Here is a 21,059-nt window from a genome sequence, read left to right on the forward strand (position 1 = left end):
TGTAGCCAAGTACATTCTAATTAATACTTAGACTGTGGCAGCTGATCTGAAGATTCCTGTTTTTTTCCCATCCGTTTCTCCACAACACGAGCGCTACAGACCTCAGACAGTACCCTGAAGTAAGTGAGTCAGTCAATCACTGTAGGTACAAGAGGCCAGTGAATTCCAAGATACAATAGCTTTCAGTAATGTCAAATAAATCAAAAACTGAAATGAAAACAGGAACTGTTGTAAATTACAGAGCTATGGGATTGTTGTACAAAAGAAAAGCAGGTTAACATTTCAGGTTTAACAAAAATATTAAATATTTTCCCCTACTACCTTTATGGGTTATAAAAGTTCCAGTAATTAGAACTGATGGGCTTCTGGCTCCCAAGTCAAACAAAGCATGATCATATCTTTTAAAAAAGTGCACAAAACACCATGTTGTTTATTAACATGGACATTTACTGAGCTGGTTTACATGAGGAGGAACCTGTAAATCCCACAAAGTGACAGAAACTCTGTTCTCATCTGGTTTTCGAATGCTGTAGCTCCAGGGGTTATTTATTCAGTACCTCAAACAGCTTTCATAGATACCACCACCTGTAAAGGGTCAGAGTTCATCATAATCCCATCCAGGTCACAGATAAGGCTGATCAGTAGAAAGCTTCAACTTGATTGTCTGTCCAGGCTGAACTGCTTTCTTAGCATCGGTGGTAGCTTCAGTGTCTTGGCTGCTGGAACAGAAAGTGAGTTCAGCTGACTTGTGGACTCTGAAGTAATTCAGTTGATGATAATTCAGTTCCAGAGGCGTACTATATAACAGACAATAAACTGCATGCTCCTCAATTCCCAACAGTGTCACTTTACATAAATACAAGACTGATTTCTAAATCCAGAAATAAGTTTACTGTATTCTAACTTATACTGTATTCGTGGACAGATAAAACACAAGCTTTTACATATAGTAAGAGGACCCACGCACTTTGAAATGGTGAGAGGTTGCAGAGCTATGAAAAGAGGAGGGATCTGGGTGCCCGAGCCCTGGAATTTGGAAGATGAAGGGATATTTGATCAGAAGTTTTCAAGATATTAAGGGGAACAGATAGAGAAAGAAACCATTTCCACTGTTTGGGGAAATTCAGGACTGGGAGCATAGTTTAAAAAAAATACAGCCAGACCTTTCAGGGGTGAAATTAGGAAATATTTCTACATACAAGACGTGGTAGAAGTTTGTAACTCTCCTCCGCAAACAGCGACTGATGCGAGATCAGTTGTAAATTTTAAATCTAAATTTGATAACTTTTGGATAACAAAAATCTAAGGAATGTGGAGCAAGGTCGCAGATCAGCCATCATCTCATTGAATGGCGGAACAGGCTTGAGGGGCAAAATAACCAACTCCTGTTCCTATATGCCAAAAGAAAAAAATTCATAAAATATTTGTAATAGGTATTTTCCCCAAAGATAAAAGGTCTTCAGAAGTGTGATAGGGGAGATGCTGACAGTTGTTTGCAAGGTTTACCATATAAAAGGCACAAGTTTGCAGATGACACTAATTTAGGAGTAAGTTTCCTCCGGGTGCTCCGGTTTCCTCCTACATGCCAAAGACTTGCGGGTTGATAGGTAAATTGGCCATTATAAATTGCCCCTAGTATAGGTAGGTGGTAGGGAAATATAGGGACAGGTGGGGATGTGGTAGGAGTATGGAATTAGTGTAGGATTAGTATAAAAATGGGTGGTTGATGGTCAGCACAGACTCAGTGCTGTATCTCTAAATAAAAAAAAATAAAGTTATATGGATGGGAGCAGGAAGTTGCAAAGGGACAAAGATTATATGAGTGGTCAAAACTATGGCAGATGATGATTTATTTTATTTATTTAGAAATACAGCACTGAAATAGGCCCTTTGGCCCACCGAGTCTGTGCCAACCAATAACCACCCATTTATACTAACCCTTCAGTAATCCCATATTCCCTACCTACATTAGGGGCAATTTACAATGGCCAATTTACCTATCACCTGCAAGTCTTTGGCTGTGGGAGGAAACCTGAGCACCCGGCGAAAACCCGCGCAGTCACAGGGAGAACTTGCAAACTCCACACAGGCAGTAACCAGAATCAAACCCAGGTCCCTGGAGCTGTGAGGCTGCGGTGCTAACCACTGCGCCGCCCCAACGTGGGGAAGTGTGAGATCATCAACTTTGAATCTGGGAAAGACAAACTGGAATATTTTCTTAAATAAAAACAAGAAATGCTGGAACCACTCAGCAGGTCTGGCAGCATCTGTGGAAAGAGAAGCAGAGTTAACGTTTCGGGTCAGTGACCCTTCTTCGGAACTGACAAATATTAGAAAAGTCACAGGTTATAAGCAAGTGAGGTGGGGGTAGGGCAAGAGATAACAAAGGAGGTCTAGATTGGACCAGGCCACATAGCTGACCAAAAGGTCACGGAGCAAAGACAAGCAATATGTTAATGGTGTGTTGAAAGACAAAGCATTAGTACAGATTAGGTGTAAATACACTGAATATTGAACAGCAGCAAGTGCAAACCTGAAAAAAAACAGTGGGTAAGCAAACTGAACAAACTAAGATGAAATGAAATAAACGCAAAAAAAAAAAGATTGTAAAAAATGTAAAAATAAGAATGGGAAAAAAAAGGAAGAAAAAATAACTAAAAATGAAAGTAAAATGGGGGGCTGTCATGCTCTGAAATTATTGAACTCAATGTTCAGTCTGGCGGGCTGTAGTGTGCCTAATCGGTAAATGAGATGCTGTTCCTCGAGCTTGCGTTGATGTTCACTGGAACACTGCAGCAATCCCAGGACAGAGATGTGAGCATGAGAGCAGGGGGGAGTGTTGAAATGGCAAGCAACTGGAAGCTCAGGGTCCTGCTTGCGGACTGAGCGGAGATGTTCCGCAAAGCGGTCACCCAGTCTGCGCTTGGTCTCCCCAATGTAGAGGAGACCACACTGTGAGCAGCGATTACAGTATATTACATTGAAAGAAGTACAAGTAAATCACTGCTTCACCTGAAAGGAGTGTTTGGGGCCTGGGATAGTGAGAGAGGAGGTAAATGGGCAGGTATTACACCTCCTGCGATTGCAGGGGAAGGTGCCCTGGGACGGGGACGAGGTGGTGGGGGTAATGGAGGAGTGGACCAGGGTGTCACGGAGGGAACGATCCCTTCGGAATGCTGACAGGGGAAGGGAGGGGAAGATGCGACTGGTAGTGGCATCACGCTGGAGGTGGCGAAAATGGCAGAGGATGATCCTTTGCTTTGCTTTTATTATATGGAATATTTTCTTAAGTGGCGAGAGACTAGAAGCTGTGGAGAAGCAAAGATTTGGGTGTCCATATGCACATGGGCAAAAAGTAATTAAAAATACAAATGGAATGTTGGCCTTTATCTGAAGGGGGCTGGAATACAAAGGTGAGGTAATGCTACAGTTGCACACAACATTGGTCAGAACCCATGTGGAGTACGGTGTTCAATTTTGAGCACTCAGCCTCAGAAGGATAAACTGGCCTCGAAATGGATATAGTGCACTCACCAGAATAATATCAATGCTTGAAGTGTTATATCGTGAGGACAGGTTGCATAAACTTGCTCTGTAGTGAGTTTAGAAGGTTTAAGGTGATCATCATTTCAAAGATCTCAATTTAAAGGGTAAGATACAGAAAAACATTTCCTTTGCGTCATAATCTTAAAATTTGAGATGGGCTATTTAGAAGTGAAACAAGGAAGCACTTTTCCCATGCAAAGGCAGTGGGAATCTGGTACTCACTCCCCATTTTCAGGATGAGATGAATTAAATTTTGATAGGTATAGGTATGAAGGGATATGAGCAAAGGCAGGTATAGAGTTAGGTACAGATTATCCATGAACTACTTGAAGGCAGAACAAGCTTGAGTAGTTGAATGGCCAACTCCTGTTCCTATGTTCGAACATTCCTGTCACATCTAACCTCTCTCCTTACCCTATGTTATGTTCAAGCGTTCACTGAACGATGAGATTTTTTGTCACTAACCTGACCCCCTGGGTTCCTGCTGCTAGCGCTTTCTGAGGTGACCAAATGACAGTAGGCGGCACTGTCTCTCGACGACCATCTCGTAGACAGTAGTAGTTATTTGAAAATTTATGGCTGGGACCAACTGGGAGATTTGGTGGAGGTTGGGTTCTGAAACAAAGCATTCCAAAATTCTGTTTTTACAAAGGAGGTACTTAAAAATGAACACAAGCTGGGAAGACCCAACATACTTTCACAGGAGTAGGGAATTCACACACAAGTCACTCACACTTGTCCCTGTAGCTAGTTGTACGTCAGCATACTGCTTGCTGCCCTGAAAATGGGGAATAGTTGCTTGAAAACGAAAACATGCGGAACTATTCTCCCTTCCTCAGTCCCTTCTATCACCAAGGATACGTTTATTTTCTGCCATCTAATTTCTGTTCCATGGCAATCAGGAAAAATATTAAACTATAGCAAAATACTTGTAAATATTATTTACTATGTTCTTAAATAATTCAAAACTAATCGAATGTCTTTTTTGAGCACAAACTCATGAAAGATATATTGGCATTGGAAGGGGTACAGCATGGATTCCTTGATCAGGGTAAGGGATACTGTGGAATGGAACAGTCGCCCATTTGTAACTCCGGTACAGACAAGGTTAGATACAGACTGAAGATCCCCCTACATTGCCCCATCATTCATTCCCAGGTAATGTACAGTCAAAGTTAGATACAGAGTGAAGATCTCACAAAACTGAGATTAAACAGTTCTGTATCAGAAATAGCACAAGTGAGATACAGAGTAAAGCTCCCACTGAGCATGCCCAAGTCAGGTTTTTTTTCTTTCTTTTGGGCCTCCTTATCTCGAGAGACAATGGATACGCGCCTGGAGGTGGTCAGTGGTTTGTGAAGCAGCGCCTGGAGTGGCTATAAAGGCCAATTCTGGAGTAACAGGCTCTTCCACAGGTGCTGCAGAGAAATTTGTTTGTTGGGGCTGTTGCACAGTTGGCTCTCCCCTTGCGCCTCTGTCTTTTTTCCTGCCAACTACTAAGTCTCTTCGACTCGCCACAATTTAGCCCTGTCTTTATGGCTGCCCGCCAGCTCTGGCGAATGCTGGCAACTGACTCCCACGACTTGTGATCAATGTCACACGATTTCATGTCGCGTTTGCAGACGTCTTTATAACGGAGACATGGACGGCCGGTGGGTCTGATACCAGTGGCGAGCTCGCTGTACAATGTGTCTTTGGGGATCCTGCCATCTTCCATGCGGCTCACATGGCCAAGCCATCTCAAGCGCCGCTGACTCAGTAGTGTGTATAAGCTGGGGATGTTGGCCGCTTCAAGGACTTCTGTGTTGGAGATATAGTCCTGCCACCTGATGCCAAGTATTCTCCGAAGGCAGCGAAGATGCAATGAATTGAGACGTCGCTCTTGGCTGGCATACGTTGTCCAGGCCTCGCTGCCGTAGAGCAAGGTACTGAGGACACAGGCCTGATACACTCGGACTTTTGTGTTCCGTGTCAGTGCGCCATTTTCCCACACTCTCTTGGCCAGTCTGAACATAGCAGTGGAAGCCTTACCCATGCGCTTGTTGATTTCTGCATCTAGAGACAGGTTACTGGTGATAGTTGAGCCTAGGTAGGTGAACTCTTGAACCACTTCCAGAGCGTGGTCGCCAATATTGATGGATGGAGCATTTCTGACATCCTGCCCCATGATGTTCGTTTTCTTGAGGCTGATGGTTAGGCCAAATTCATTGCAGGCAGACGCAAACCTGTCGATGAGACTCTGCAGGCATTCTTCAGTGTGAGATGTTAAAGCAGCATCGTCAGCAAAGAGGAGTTCTCTGATGAGGACTTTCCGTACTTTGGACTTCGCTCTTAGACGGGCAAGGTTGAACAACCTGCCCCCTGATCTTGTGTGGAGGAAAATTCCTTCTTCAGAGGATTTGAACGCATGTGAAAGCAGCAGGGAGAAGAAAATCCCAAAAAGTGTGGGTGCGAGAACACAGCCCTGTTTCACACCACTCAGGATAGGAAAGGGCTCTGATGAGGAGCCACCATGTTGAATTGTGCCTTTCATATTGTCATGGAATGAGGTGATGATACTTAGTAGCTTTGGTGGACATCCGATCTTTTCTAGTAGTCTGAAGAGACCACGTCTGCTGACGAGGTCAAAGGCTTTGGTGAGATCAATGAAAGCAATGTAGAGGGGCATCTGCTGTTCACGGCATTTCTCCTGTATCTGACGAAGGGAGAACAGCATGTCAATAGTCGATCTCTCTGCACGAAAGCCACACTGTGCCTCAGGGTAGACGCGCTCGGCCAGCTTCTGGAGCCTGTTCAGAGCGACTCGAGCAAAGACTTTCCCCACTATGCTGAGCAGGGAGATTCCACGGTAGTTGTTGCAGTCACCGCGGTCACCTTTGTTTTTATAGAGGGTGATGATGTTGGCATCGCGCATGTCCTGGGGTACTGCTCCCTCGTCCCAGCACAGGCATAGCAGTTCATGTAGTGCTGAGAGTATAGCAGGCTTGGCACTCTTGATTATTTCAGGGGTAATGCTGTCCTTCCCAGGGGCTTTTCCGCTGGCTAGGGAATCAATGGCATCACTGAGTTCCGATTTGGTTGGCTGTATGTCCAGCTCATACATGACTGGTAGAGGCTGGGCTGCATTGAGGGCAGTCTCAGTGACAGCATTCTCCCTGGAGTACAGTTCCAGGTAGTGCTCAACCCAGCGGTCCATCTGTTTGCGTTGGTCAGTGATTATGTCCCCCGATTTAGATTTGAGGGGGGTGATCTTCTTGATGGTTGGCCCAAGAGCTCTCTTCATGCCATCATACATTCCTCTGATGTTTCCGGTGTCTGAGGCCAGCTGAATATGACTGCATAGGTGTTGCCAGTAGTCGTTTGCGCAACGCCTAGCTGTTCTTTGTGCAGTACTTCTGGCTGCTTTAAGTGCTGCGGATGTTAAATCGCTGGGGGCTTTCTTGTAGTTCAAAAGTGCAATGCGCTTAGCGGCTATGACAGGTTCCAGCTCTTCATTATGAGATTGAAACCAGTCTGCATTTCTCTTCGCACTTTTGCCGTAGGTGGTCAAAGCTGACTCAGACGGCGTCTCTGATGTGGGCCCACTTGGTCTCAGCATCCCCTGTGGGAGCGTTTTGAAGGGCTGTTACAAGTGAATTTAGAAATTTTTGTAACAGCTGTGGGTGAGAAATTCTGCTCGTGTTGATGCGCGGGTGGCCCTTCTGCTTGGAATGATGCAACTTCTTTGGTCTGAGTCTAACCTTGCTGCACACCAGGGAGTGGTCGGTGTCGCAGTCCGCACTGTGGAAGCTGCGTGTGATTTGAACACTGTTTAAGGCGGCTCGCCTTGTGACAATGAGGTCTAGCTGGTGCCAACGACGTGATCTTGGGTGCCTCCATGAAACCTGGTGACAGGGTTTAGTGTGAAAGAACGAGTTGGTGATGCAGAGGTTATGATAGGTACACAACTCAAGCAGTCTCTGCCCGTTCTCATTCATCCTTCCAACGCCATAGCGCCCAAGGCAGGAGGGCCATGAGTCATGGTCGGCCCCAACCCTGGCATTAAAGTGCCCCAGCAGGAATAGGTGTTCGGTGTTGGGGATGCTGCTAATGATGTTATGGAGTTGTTCATAGAACTGGTCTTTAGCTTCAGGTGCGGAACAGAGTGTTGGAGCATAGATGCTGAGTAGGTGTACTGGACCAGAGGTGGTGAGCAGTCGGATGGACAGTATGCGTTCCGAGCCATTTGAGGGAGGCTCTATCATGCTGAGCAAGGAGTTTCTGATGGCGAAGCCCACTCCATGCTGTCTTGGTTCTTCAGGATCCCTGCCCTGCCAGAAGAAGGTGTAGTCTTGCTCTGCTAGAGAGCCACTCGCGGGGAGGCGAGTCTCCTGAAGTGCTGCAATGTCCACATTGAGTCTACTGAGCTCGTTGTTAATGATGGCGGTCTTCCGAGAATCGTTGATTTGTGTAAGGTCTTCCGACAGGCCAGGACACATAGTTCTGACGTTCCAGCTTGCAAAGCGAAGGGCTGGTACCTTCTTTCCTTTTTTCATGTTGTTTGGTGCGGTGTATCAGTCCACCTTTCGGGCAATGACCCTGAGCTCCAAGCACCCATTGAAGCAGGCAGACTGTGGCGGGACAGAACCTTATTGACCGGGGGCTGCCCGGTTTGAGGCGGGCGGTAGCTGTCCAGTGAGGTGCAATGACCTCTCCCACCGACAAAGGCAACCCGTGGCGCCCAGTTTCTACGCCAATTTATCTGGACTTATAACCCGTAACTGCTGCCTTCCGTGTTGTTTCAGTCGCTGTGAGGCAACTATGGAGTGACCTCTCCATGGCGCATGCCTGGGCAAATTTATGGAGGTTGAGAGTTGCCCAGTCGTCAAAACCCCCCTCTCGGCCTTTCTGGTGGGGTCCAAAGGAGTGCAGGACACGACGTTTGGCACCAGTATGGCTGCAGGAACTGCCGGAAACATGCCAAAGGTGACACATGACCGCCTACGGGGTTCCGCTCCGGATTTTCTGTTAGGGTTTACTCCCTTAGCCTTGGTCTCTCCCGAGACGCCCACAAGGCAGTGGGGTTGTTGGGGCCCCTACACAGGTGTAGGATGGTGCCGGTGGGAGGAGGGGATGCAAGGGGGAGGGGTAGAGGGAGGAGGGGGGGGTGCAGGGGAAGGGGGTGCGGGGTGAAGATGGTGCGAGGGGGGGGGCGGGCTGGGACGGGGGTGAGCTGAGAGGGTGGAGCAGGGAAGGGGAGGGGGGTGGAAGGGGGGTAAAGGGGGGGGGGGAGGGGGGGTGGAATCTGGTGCAGGTAATAAGCCATTTCCTCAGTGCCCACCATCGACGTCCGGAAAGCTCATCCACGCGCCCGCGGGAGATGGCTCGGAGAGCATCTGCAGCGCACTGTCGGCAATGCTGCATGCCTTTATTTAAACCACTGCAAAAAAAAAAACCCTTAGCAAATGTAATCACCTCTAAGTCTGCCAAATGATGCTTCACCTCCCGAAGGACGTGGATGAGCAAGTCAGGTACTAGTCATCAAATCTACCAGAAAGTTAGATTCTGACAATCACAGCTCAGGTTTATCTTGTGCATTACCTGGGAGAAATCTCAGTGTATCGAAGTTGCAACTTAGTTTGGATATTCCTCTGCAGGAAAGAAAATGAAAGTCAGTCGCAGGACCATTTTGTAACAAAGCTGCAATTTTTAGGACTGGAGTGTTTAACATTTACATCAAAGCTTCAGGTGGCTATGCTCACAGTACCAGAAAGACAAAGCACAGAACAAGGAACAGGAGCATCAATCCTGATGTGTAAATGCAAAAAGCTTGAATATTGTCTTGATGACCATTATTTGCTAGTATAATGTATCTTCTTCCTCAATTGTCTCCTCTCACCTAAAATTGGTGTCTTGTTCTGTCTCTGGTTCCACAGACCATAGTAATGCTAAAGTACCTCAGATACTTTGCAAGTTTAGAGAGTATTATTGGAATATAGAAACTCAGCATCTTGAGCCAATTAGACCAGCGTTTCACAACTTTTCTGCTTGAGGCTTCCCTCACCTGTTAAAAAAATTCCCCTAAAACAAAAGTATTTGTTTCTGCATAAAAATTATTTACACAATTAAACATTTTTATTATTTTACTTAATGTTAAACTTGTTGCTGGTGTTGATCAACAATTATGAATTTTGTCACCAACATTCAAACCTATCAAGTGGCTGCCCTCTCCAATAAAAGCAGTTTTTAAAAAGTCTCCAACTACACAAATACTAACATGGAGGTAACATGAAACAGAGGTGGCTCTAGGAAACTATGTCAGATATTGACACCCTCATAGCTAGTATCTTCACCCTCTGCTGTGGCTGATTGGTCACATAACAGTCTCCAGTTGAACTCATGTTGAGATACTAATCTCTTTAATAGTATTAAATGCCTTTTCATATAGTCTAGACATTTCAAAATGCTTCAGAGTTTATTACTTTCAGAATGCAGTGACCGTATTCAAGTAGGCAAACTTAGACAACAAGTGTAGGTATTTCTTCTGGGTAGAAAGTATTTATTTAATTTATTTATATTTAATTTTTAACAAGTTGTATTTTTTTCTGGACATTCTATGGTTATTTTTGGCAAACTCCTTCAGGCCATACTGTAGATTCCTAGGATGGCCGGTACCGCGGTTAGAACTGAGAGGCGGTGTCTATAAGAGGTTACCAGACATCATTACAACACAACACTTAAAAATCCTAGAATATGTACTGCCTTTTCTTCGATACTGTGGCGTCCTTCGTGTAGTAGAAAGAACAGAACGCAAAAGGAATGGCGCAGTTCAACTGCAGAGGAACCTTACAGGAATATATTTATCCCAACAACCTATAAACTCGCACAAATATATTCAATAGTCAATCTCTCATAGTATTATACATAGGAAGTCAAGATTAAGTGCAGTGTTCGGGTGATACAAGGTGAGACAGCAAGGACAACAGGCAGATATGATATATTCATACAATGTGTGTTTAGATTTGCTCCAACAACGAGTGCTTTATATACATTTATCTATGGTAATACATACGTGACTCTGTAGCCAGTGTTTTTTATACGTAGACTACACCCCGCTCGCAGCTGGTGGCTTTATATTTACCTATGTTTACATGCATTTATTTATCCCAGCAGCCACTCTTTTATACAGAGATGTATATTATAGATATATTTACCCCCGCCAACCAATTCCGCAGCGCCTGAATGATCTTTGTCGCCGACGCCATCTTTGTTGTGAAGGGCGAACACGCGGAGCATGATGGGTCGAAATAAAATTATTTTAAATGTTATTGTTTAGCGATTCAAGTGGCTTTATTTATTAAAAGGTCCGCTAAACTTATAATACATTATTTTTTTTAAATGAAATAGTTTCTCAGCGGACTGTTATTGACCACACATAAACACGGAATTCTGGGAAAACGACCAGTTTTTAAAAGGTTATTTTGAATTTAAACTGAATTTAACTGTGGATCCGCGCTGATTGTTAAAATGTAAAATATTTTAATGGTGATGTCTTGTTCCAGATTTTAAATGCCCCGTTTCGGTTTATCTATAAATACAGGCCGCGAGGCCCACGTGCTCCTTTTCCAGCGCCGCTGCCATCATGGAAGGTCCGCGAGCACAGACCGTCAAACTGGCGCGGGTAAATACAGCACCTAGGCCGTATTGCCGCGTGATTAGACCCGCGGGGAGGTGCAGAATAGTCCCCGGGCCACACTGAGAGCCTGAACCGCCCGTCAAATTGTACTGGCAGGCATCAGCTGGAGTACGTATAGGCCGCGGGGGCCCAGGCTGAGGCGGCCTCTGTCATGCTGGCTTCATGTGAGGAATGCTTGACTGCTGACTCCAGCCACTTGTGTGGGCTCAGGCCTAAGGGCTGCGTTATGAATCCAGGGGCTGCTGGCCCCCGAGACTGGGTAACTGCTTTCCCCGGTGTTGGGCCTCGTTCAAGGCTTGTGTTCGGCTTCGTGAGTGAACGCGCTGCTTGATTTACCGAGGCATTTACAGTTTGGGGCTATCAAACAACCGGGGCTGCTACAAGCTCTGAATAATTGGCCTCAAAGTGCTGGATTCAGGAAGGCAGCTAGGAGCTTTTTTGAAAAAAAAAGGATCCTGGTGGAAAATATTTTGTACAGAAGGTTCAATGTTTTTGAATTTAGGCTGCTTAGGTGTGTGCCATAGAGCCTGAAATTCACATACATCTTAAATAAACGTTACTATATATTTGCATATGTTTCGAGATGTAAGTGTCTAGGTATTGTGATCGACTTTAGTTTAGTTTTAGTTGAGGGATACAACACTGAAACAGGCCCTTCGGCCCACCGAGTCTGTGCCGACCATCAACCACCCATTTATACTAATCCTACACTAATTCCATATTCCTACCACATCCCCACCTGTCCCTATATTTCCCTACAACCTACCTATACTAGGGGCAATTTATAATGGCCAATTAACCTATCAACCAGCAAGTCTTTGGCATATGGGAGGAAACCGGAGCACCCGGACGAAACCCACGCAGACACAGGGAGCACTTGCAAACTCCACACAGGCAGTACCCAGAATTGAACCCGGGACTTTAGCCACAAATGAGGCACTAACACTAAAAACAATCCTTTCAATGAAATTCCAAACCGAACAACCCAGGTATTAAGGGCTATATATTGCAACTAAGTGAAATTTCTTATGCTTTATGGGTTATGTTGTCAGGTCTGATGGGCTAAAGTTTGTATATCTTTCTTTAAAGCAGACTACTGTTACAATAACATACATTCATATTGCTACTTTTTCTATCCAGTATCTCCAGAGTAAATGAGCAGGTGATTTGAGGGCATAATTGAATTATAGATTTTGAGGAGCCTTTGGGAGACTGAGGTTTGAGTGTGTGTATGCATTGAAGAATGCTGAAACATCTGCCATTAATGTTGAAGTGAAGGAGTGAGGTTGAGCTGTTCGTTATAAAATGAGAGGATTTTTGAATTCAGTGCATTGAGCAAGGTTCCAGTACTTAAATAATTGTGCATCCAGAGGTACTGCTTGATAGTAAAATCATTGTCCAAATCACTGGATGTGCACAGTTGGTTGCAAACTGCTTTCTATTAAACAGTTTTGTTTTGTAGGTTACCAAAGTTCTTGGAAGGACTGGTTCCCAGGGACAGTGTACTCAGGTAAGAAATTTGTATTCGGATTAGTCAAGTGGTTACTGTCTTCATAAAACTGCAATGTGGAAGCAGTCTGTTTAAAAAAAGAAAGTCTGCAATGCTTTGTGATCCTTTTGATATAAGGCTGCATGTATGTAACCCCAAAAGATAACCTGTACCCTTGCATAGATAAACTTGTCTTCAAGCACAGGTTAATCTATCAGTCCTGCACCAAATTAGACAATTCGTAAACTTTAGATTAGAGATACAGCACTGAAACAGGCCCTTCGGCCCACCGAGTCTGTGCCGAACATCAACCACCCATTTATACTAATCCTACACTAATCCCATATTCCTACCAAACATCCCCACCTGTCCCTATATTTCCCTACCACCTACCTATACTAGTGACAATTTATAATGGCCAATTTACCTATCAACCTGCAAGTCTTTTGGCTTGTGGGAGGAAACCGGAGCACCCGGAGAAAACCCACGCAGACACAGGGAGAACTTGCAAACTCCACACAGGCAGTACCCGGAATCGAACCCGGGTCCCTGGAGCTGTGAGGCTGCGGTGCTAACCACTGTGCCGCCCTTCATGAACAGTGTCCTGAAGAATCTGATCAGTGTGTTGTAGCAGACATGTATACTGTGGTTCTTGCTCCTAAAGGAATGAATACTTTAGTTTTCATAACTGGGCTAATGGATTTTGTTGAGTGGCTGAACTTGTTTTTTGCTCAGGTTGGGTAATTCTGTACCCAGAGTTTTCTCTCTGCATTCCCTGGGGTGCAACATCCTTATCAAATTCTAAACGGATTATATTCCCACTCCAGGTAAATGTACAACTGTTGTCCCCCATCCCCCAAGTTTGGGCATAAGCAAAGAATTTTTCTATGGTTCCATAATCATTATATTAAAACGTGCAGCTGGTTTAAAATTTTCTTAGCATGAGACTGTAAAAAGAAAAATGATCGTTGTCTCTGTTTAATCCTCGTATTTGTATCAATATGTTCTGTTTCTTGCAACAGAGTTTTGGTCTTTCAAAGGGCCTTACCAGATTTATGGCTGAATTGATCAAGCTGAGTGAAGAGGGTCCGTAAAGGCTGAAACCTTGCTCGCCTGTATGTTCAGTACCTCATTAGACAGTTAGTCAGAAACTGGGCAACCAGAGTAAGAATTAAAGTAAGCTCCTCAATTGTAATCCAGATTAATTTATTGCAGGTCCGTGTAGAATTTATGGATGACAGCAACCGTTCCATCATTCGAAACGTGAAAGGACCAGTCCGTGAGGGAGATGTGCTCACACTTTTGGAGTCTGAGCGTGAAGCAAGACGATTACGATAACAGGTAATTCCCTGAATTTTAATTAAGGTGTGTCATTACAGTGGTCTCTAGATTTGTAATGAAGGTTAAAATCTAATACTGTGCCTACAATGAGTTCAAACCTCCTCTGCATAGAGACCAGCTGCTCCTTTGTGGGAAGCATATTGTGGAGAGAATCGTTAGCTAGTATATTGTGTGACATCTGTATTGGTGCTGCTGGTCCCTGAAGTGCAGGTCTTGAACTGCTGGGATTTGCTATGACTGGATGTTGGGAAGGTATTTTTTGTTCTGAGTTTTTATGATAGTTCTTGCAGTGACTAAGCAGGGGCTGCACTTTGGAAACAATCAGCACTTGTGTGAAACTTTCACAATTTAAAACAAATTTTGATAATGGGGCTGCACGCATTGTGCTCCTGTATCAACTGCAACAGGCTTTGGTCTACTTAGAAATTAGAAGCTTTATTTTAATTTGCAGTGTCCATGTAAATGGTGCTGGCTGCTAATGAGTCAGCCGTTATGCACAGGAGGAGGCCATTTGGCCATCAGGTCCACGCAGGCTCGGTGTAGAACAGTCTAGTTGGTCCTGTTCCCCTGTTGTAGTCCTGCAAGCTTTTCCCCCAAGTGCCCATCCAATTTCCTTTTGAAATCATTCACCACCACCTTCGAAGGCAGCGTGTTCCAGGTCATTGCCACATGCTGCGTTTTTTAAAAAAAAGTTCTTCCTTACTGTTCCGACCCCCCTGTTTCTCTTGCCCAAAACTTTAAATTTGTGTCTCCTAGTTCTTGGACCATCAGCTATTGGGAACATTTTTTTTTGTCTACCTTATTTAAGCCTGTCGTAATCTTGTGCATCTCCATCAAATCTCCCCTCAATCTCCTTTGCTCCAAGGAGAACAACTTCAGCTTCTCCAACCTGACCTTGGAGCTAACATCCCTCATCTCTGGAACCATTCTGGTAAATCTCCTCTGCCCCCTCAAGGACCCTCGCATTCTTCTGAAAGAGTGGTGACCAGAACTGGATGCACTATAGTTGTGGCTTAACCAGAGCTATATAAGGATTCAGCATAACTTTCCTGCTTTTATACTTAATACCTCTATTTATGAAACCCAGGATCCCATATGCTTTGCTAACTACTCTCAATCTATCCAGCCACCTACAAAGATCTGTGCACATTAATGAATATCTGTCCCGTCTCACACTTTAGAACAATGCCATTAAGTCTGTGTTGCCTTTCTTATCCCTTCTGACCAAAATGCATCACCTCATGCTTCTCAATTAAATTCCATCTGCCACTTGTCAGGCTATTCTGCTAGCCTATCTATGTCCTGTTGAAGTCAATTTATCATCCTCGCTTGTTTGCAACACGTCCACGTTTGGTATTGGCCTTCATAGCCACTCCAAGCGCTGCTTCACACACCACTGACCACCTCTAGGTGCTTACCCATTGTCTCGAGACAAGGAGGCCAAAGAAGGTGCTATGTGTGTGTCTTAAAAAAAAAAACAGCCATTGACTGATTTGCCTAGTTGAGCCAATTTTTTTTATCCAAGTTGACACTGACCACCTTGATCCATGAGCCTCTATTTTGTTTACCAGCCTGGGTCTTGTGTAGCTCTGTGCAACTCTGGAGTAACTAATCAGATTTTGCTGTGGTCAAATAGTCAGGATTTTTTTTTAAATTATTCCTCAACAAATTGTCACCTTGATTTGGTGGTGGAACTTCTCTGACCCTAGAGTGTTGTGGGTTCAAGTCTCACTACTACTTTAGGACATTTTAGGTGCCATGCTTGGAGGATGCTGCATTGTCTTTCAGATAACACTAAGCCAGTGCCTGTTTGGACAAGCAGATGGAGTTCTGGTGTCCTCTCACTGAAACAGTAACTGGTCGCTTACCTCAGTGATTGTGAAATTTTGCTGTGCACAAATTGCCTGTTAAACATTGCTGTAAAATGCTTTGGAACATCCTGAGGACATGAAGGTGCAAAATAAATACAAGTTCTTTATCTCTGGAAGCTGCTTGCCTCAGGCTTTGTGCTTTAGGCCTGATGGTGGCAGAGGAAACCCTAACATCTTGGGAAATTGATAGTCTAATTAAAGATAGGGTGACGAAACACCTTGAAAATTTAGTTGATCAGAGACAGCCAGCATTGATTTATAAAGAGTGCAAATCTGAATCTGCTCAAATTTTTTGAAGTGACTAAAGTAGTGAACAGGGGAATGTCTATGGATGTTATTTATATAGACTTCCAGAAGGCGTTTGATAAAGTGTCTCATGAGAGACTGTTTAAAGTTGAAGCTCATGGAATTGAAAGCAAATTATTGATCTAGTTTGGAATCTGGCTGAGTAGAAGGGGATGGTGTAGGGATAATGGGCAAGTATTCTAATTGGGAGTGTGACTTGTCCTGCAAGGATCTTTGGGGCCTCAACTATTCACTGTATTAATAACTTAATGAGATAGAAAGTTGTATGTACAAGTTTTCTGATCACACAAAGATGGGCAGTTTTGTAAACAGTGTAGATGGAAGTGCAGAATTGCTAAGATTTTGATAGTTTAATTGAATGGGCAAAACTGTGGGAAATGCATCTCAGTGTAGGCAAATTAGGTTATCCACTTTGGACCTAAAAAAGGATAGAGCAGGGTACTTTATAAATAGTGGGAAGCTATGAACAGTGGGAATCCAGAAATACTTGGGGGCCCAGGTACACAAATCATTAAAATATCGAACAGGTACAGAAAAAAAAATCAAAAAAGGAATGCTGGCCATTATAACTAGAGGAATAAAATACAAGAGGGTAGAGGCACTTCAGCTATACAAAGCCCTGATAGACCACACCCAGAATGCAATGAGCAGTTCAAAGCATCAAACCTTAGGAAGAATATGTTAGTCTCGGAGGTAGTGCAGCATTGATTTTCCAGAATAATACTACTTAACCAAGAGTTAAACTACAAGGAGAGATTAAACCAAGGTTGTATTCCCTGAATTTAAAAGTTATGGGGTGATGTGATCAAATTTTTCAAGATATTAAGGGGAACAGATGGAGAGAAACTATCTACTCTATTTCTGCTAGTTGGGGAGTCTAGAAATAGGGGGCATAGTCAAAAATTTGCAACGCGACCTTTCAGGAGTGAAGTTAGGAAACACTGTGGGTGGCGCAGTGGTTAGCACTGTAGCCTCACAGCTCCAGCAACCTGGGTTCGGTTCTGGGTACTGCCTGTGTGGAGTTTGCAAGTTCTCCCGTGACCGCGTGGGTTTCCGCCGGGTGCTCCTCCGGTTTCCTCCCACCACCAAAGACTTGCAGGTTGATAGGAAAATTAGCCATTGTAAATTGCCCCTAGTGTAGGTAGGTGGTAGGGAATATGGGATTAATGTAGGATTAGTATAAACGGGTGGTTGATGGTTGGCACAGACTCGGGGGGCCGAAGGGCTCGTTTCAGTGCTGTATCTCTCTATGACTGACTCGCAGGGCGGTAGTTTGGAACTCAATTCATTGCACAGCAATTGATGCTAGATCAATTGTTAATTTTAATATTGATAGGTTTTTGTCAGCCGCAAGTATTGAGGAATGTGGGGCAAAGGTGGGTTTATGGAGTTAGATCACAGATAAGCCATGATCTCATTGAATGACAGAATAGCCTTGAGGGGCTAAATGGCCTCGTCCTGTTCCTGTGTGCCCATGCATTGGGAGCTGTTGCCACTAACCTGGGTATCAGCACATTTTAAAAGCATGAGTCAAAATATTTTGGATATTTTACCCAAAGTTTACAGAAAACCTTGGTGCTAATTAAATATAACTAGAAAGTATGTGCAGCAGCACTCAATTTACATTGCTTATTTAAATCTTGATCATTTTTTTAATCTAATCGCAATCTGCCCAAAATAAAAACACTCAAACTCAAGCACAGCAATGGAAAAGTCATGATTGACCGGCTGAATTGCTGACTACACCATAGTTATCCTCAAAGAAGAAATCCATCGCAAGTTTTATAAACATTCATCTGAAAAATACATAGCATCAATTATCAATCTGTTCCCAAATAAACTAGAAGGAAAATAAATCAAATCCTGCCATGAAGTACTATTTAAATGGTACTTGATTCTAGAAAGCTACTGACACGGGATGTCGAGCACATGTGGTCTATATACAGCTTTGCTGGAGGAGAAAATTCAAGTAAACTATTCCTGAGATTTGACATTTCTAGAATAGAGACTTCTATATTCCCCTTCTATCCTGAATCCTTTATAAACCTTGATTCCTTCTTTGCTGTTTTTTTTTTTGCCCCAGCATCAGGACAAGTTATTGATCTCATGATAAATTCCAACTAATTATCATGTTACCTTCTAGTTTGCAATCTTTAATTTATATTTTTAAAAGTCAAATTTATCCAACTTTTGAGTTCTGTTTGTGTACAAATATTTTAGATTTGAAAGATTTTGGTTGTTGTGGCACCTAGGTTTTTAAATATTGCATAACTGTTTGAGCCTTCTGGCATGGGGATGAGCCTGGCTGTTGATTTACATGTTCAATGCCAGTGCACAATATGACTGCTTGCAAGGTCTGACCTTTGTTCTTGACCTTACTAAGGTCATTGAAAACGGTTGCAATCATTGATCTGACAGCAACATTTTATATAGTGTTTTAGACAAAATAAAGCTCGTCGGTTAAATGTTAAAATGTAAAACAACGGACTGTGATCTGTCCATCTCAAGTTTTAAAGCCTTACTTACAGGCTAATATCTGATAATGTAGCACCCCCTCAGTGCAGTATGTGATTGGAATCTGGTGTATGAGCACAACTTTGAGTTGTGCTTCAACACTGCTTTCTGATTCAGACAAGAGCTACAAAAGGCCAAGCTGCTATCTAAAACATAAATAGGAGTTGTCATTTTTAACAATTCTGTACAGATGAATGAATGAAGCAAACATTCTCCCCCAATTAATGTAGTTGCATCTGCACAGGAAATTCGAGTGGATAAAGATTGCATAGTACTTATGGAACAGATGGACCATTCAGCCGAGCAGGGTCTGTGCTGGTGTTTATACTACATACGAGCCTCCTCCCACCCTTCATTGCGCCCCATCAATGTATCCCTCATTCCTTTCTCCCTTAATTACACCTATGCTAGTCATCACATCTACTGAGTGTGGTAGTGGTCCACATTCTAACCAGTCTCTGTGTAAAGACCTTTCTGCTGAATTCCCTATTGGATTTATTAGTCATTATTGGATGACTATCTTTTAATTATGACCTCTAGTTCTGATGTCCTCAATGCTAACATCTATATCTGCCCTGTCAAACTCTGATCATCCCTCAGTCTTTTTTCAAGAGAATAGTCCCAAGCTGTTCAATCTTTCCCGATAGTTATAAACTCTCAGTTCTGGTATCATTCCAGTAAATCTTTTGCAACTTCAGTGCCTCTATATCCTTTTAATAATAATATGGAGATTGAACTCCGTACGCCCCAAGTGTGGTCTAAGGGTTCTATATATTTATCATAACTTCTCTGCTTTTCAATTCTATCCCTCTAGCAATGAACCCTAGTGCTTTGTTTGCTTTTTCGACATTATCCTGCATCTTTACTTTTAGTGAGTTAACTTGTTTTTTTTTTTTGCAGATCTACAAAACTGATGCCACCTGAAGCCTCTATCTAAATAACTGGTTGCGGACAATTACATGACTTTTTTTGACAAAATGGAACAATAAACGGCTAATAATGAATTGTCTTTAATCTGGAGTTTGTTGAACCTAATTTTTCCTTCTACCCACTGAAACTTCTTGTTAGAAAATTTTCATGAGAACCATGTTTGAAGCATGGCTTGGTTTTATTAAAGCATAAAAACTACAGATGTAAAAACAGTAAGTGCTGGAAATACTCAGCAGGTCAGGCAGCATCTGTGGAGAGAGAAGCAGAGTTAACATTTCAGGCCTGTTACCTTTCTACAGAAAACTACAGAAGCTCTGGACAGCACATGGGAGGAAGTGACCTGCCTGTTGGTAGTGGGCAACTTTACTACTGAAAACCTGGAAACTTAATAAAATAATTGTGGGGTTTGGGCACTGTCTGAGTTACTCTGGATCCAAGAGATACTTCTTGCCCTAGGCCACTCACTAATCTTTAGAACAGATGGCAAATGCCAAATTAAAAGTCAAAATGCCCCAATCATTAAAATTGGACCTGGAGGTTTCTACTTCTGTGAGGGCATGTCATCTGGCCCCGTTTCTCAACTTGGGATCTACTTATACACTGGATGAACTCCAACTTCTATCTAGAATGAACCACAGTGTAGCAGTAGTGCTAGCACCAATAGTGTGCCTCGGACAGCTTATGCTGGAGGGATGCTTTCTGCAGTCTATGCCCCAGCCTTCCTTGCTAACATTTGATAATTTTTTATCATGTTTTTTCCCCTCTCCAATTTTTTCCCTCACACTTAGAAGCTGCTAAAAATCAGAGGGTGGTTATTATGTTACATTGTCCCGACAGCTTTCACAGGATGTCCCACCAACAATTTGAATTAATGAAAACTTGTATTAAGTGCACCTTTCACATCCTCAGAACACATGAAAGGGCTCCACAGCCAATTAATTTTTCGAAGTGATGTAGTGAAGTACAGCCAATCTGCATACATTATGATGTCACAAATAGGATAATGGGTCAGGTGATCACCTTTTCAAAAAAGTGCTGTAGAATCTTTTAGATCTGCTGAATGTTACGTCCATTTCTGGTAAGGTGACGGGCACAAGACATTTCTGCCGGGCTGAAGATTGTGGGCCGTCAAGATTAAGGTAAGTAAATGTAATCATTTTATTCATTTGCATATGCTGTTTGTGGCCCCGTTGCCGAGCGGCAGGAGGGCCACCACGGTGCCTCACTGCCGCTGGGAGGATCCCGCTGGGCCCTGCCAGCGTCAAGTCGTTGGCAGGCCTCATCCAGGGCCATTTTCAGGCACCCCTCACCCCTGCCACAGATCCTGACGTTGAGGGCTCCTTAAATCCAGCCAGAAGTGTCCAAGTAGGAATACACTGACAGACAA

At 43.6% G+C, this 21,059-nt stretch overlaps 2 protein-coding genes across 3 annotated transcripts; one reads left to right on the forward strand and one right to left on the reverse strand.

Annotated features, from left to right (window-relative positions):
* Window positions 1-426: 426 nt before the first annotated feature.
* ndufa7 (NADH:ubiquinone oxidoreductase subunit A7) lies at window positions 427-10,817 on the reverse strand. Of its 2 annotated transcripts, none has more exons than XM_068016425.1 (4): window positions 10,740-10,817; window positions 9,127-9,176; window positions 4,012-4,161; window positions 427-716 (listed from the first exon to the last, which is right to left on the reverse strand). In XM_068016425.1, the coding sequence occupies exons 1-4, from the start codon at window positions 10,788-10,790 to the stop codon at window positions 623-625; spliced, it is 345 nt and encodes a 114-aa protein (XP_067872526.1). In that variant the 5' UTR covers window positions 10,791-10,817; the 3' UTR covers window positions 427-622. The 2 variants fall into 2 exon arrangements, with proteins under 2 accessions (XP_067872526.1, XP_067872525.1); XM_068016424.1 differs by having other exon boundaries at window positions 427-719.
* A 322-nt stretch (window positions 10,818-11,139) lies between these two features.
* rps28 (ribosomal protein S28) lies at window positions 11,140-19,746 on the forward strand. The gene is made up of 4 exons (XM_068016426.1): window positions 11,140-11,206; window positions 12,684-12,731; window positions 13,926-14,051; window positions 19,643-19,746. Exons 1-3 carry the CDS (start codon window positions 11,168-11,170, stop codon window positions 14,046-14,048), a joined length of 210 nt encoding a protein of 69 aa, XP_067872527.1. The 5' UTR covers window positions 11,140-11,167; the 3' UTR covers window positions 14,049-14,051; window positions 19,643-19,746.
* Window positions 19,747-21,059: the final 1,313 nt, after the last annotated feature.

This window comes from Heterodontus francisci, chromosome 36 (genome assembly GCF_036365525.1).
Source record: "Heterodontus francisci isolate sHetFra1 chromosome 36, sHetFra1.hap1, whole genome shotgun sequence".
In the NCBI taxonomy this organism is placed as follows: Eukaryota; Metazoa; Chordata; class Chondrichthyes; order Heterodontiformes; family Heterodontidae; genus Heterodontus; species Heterodontus francisci.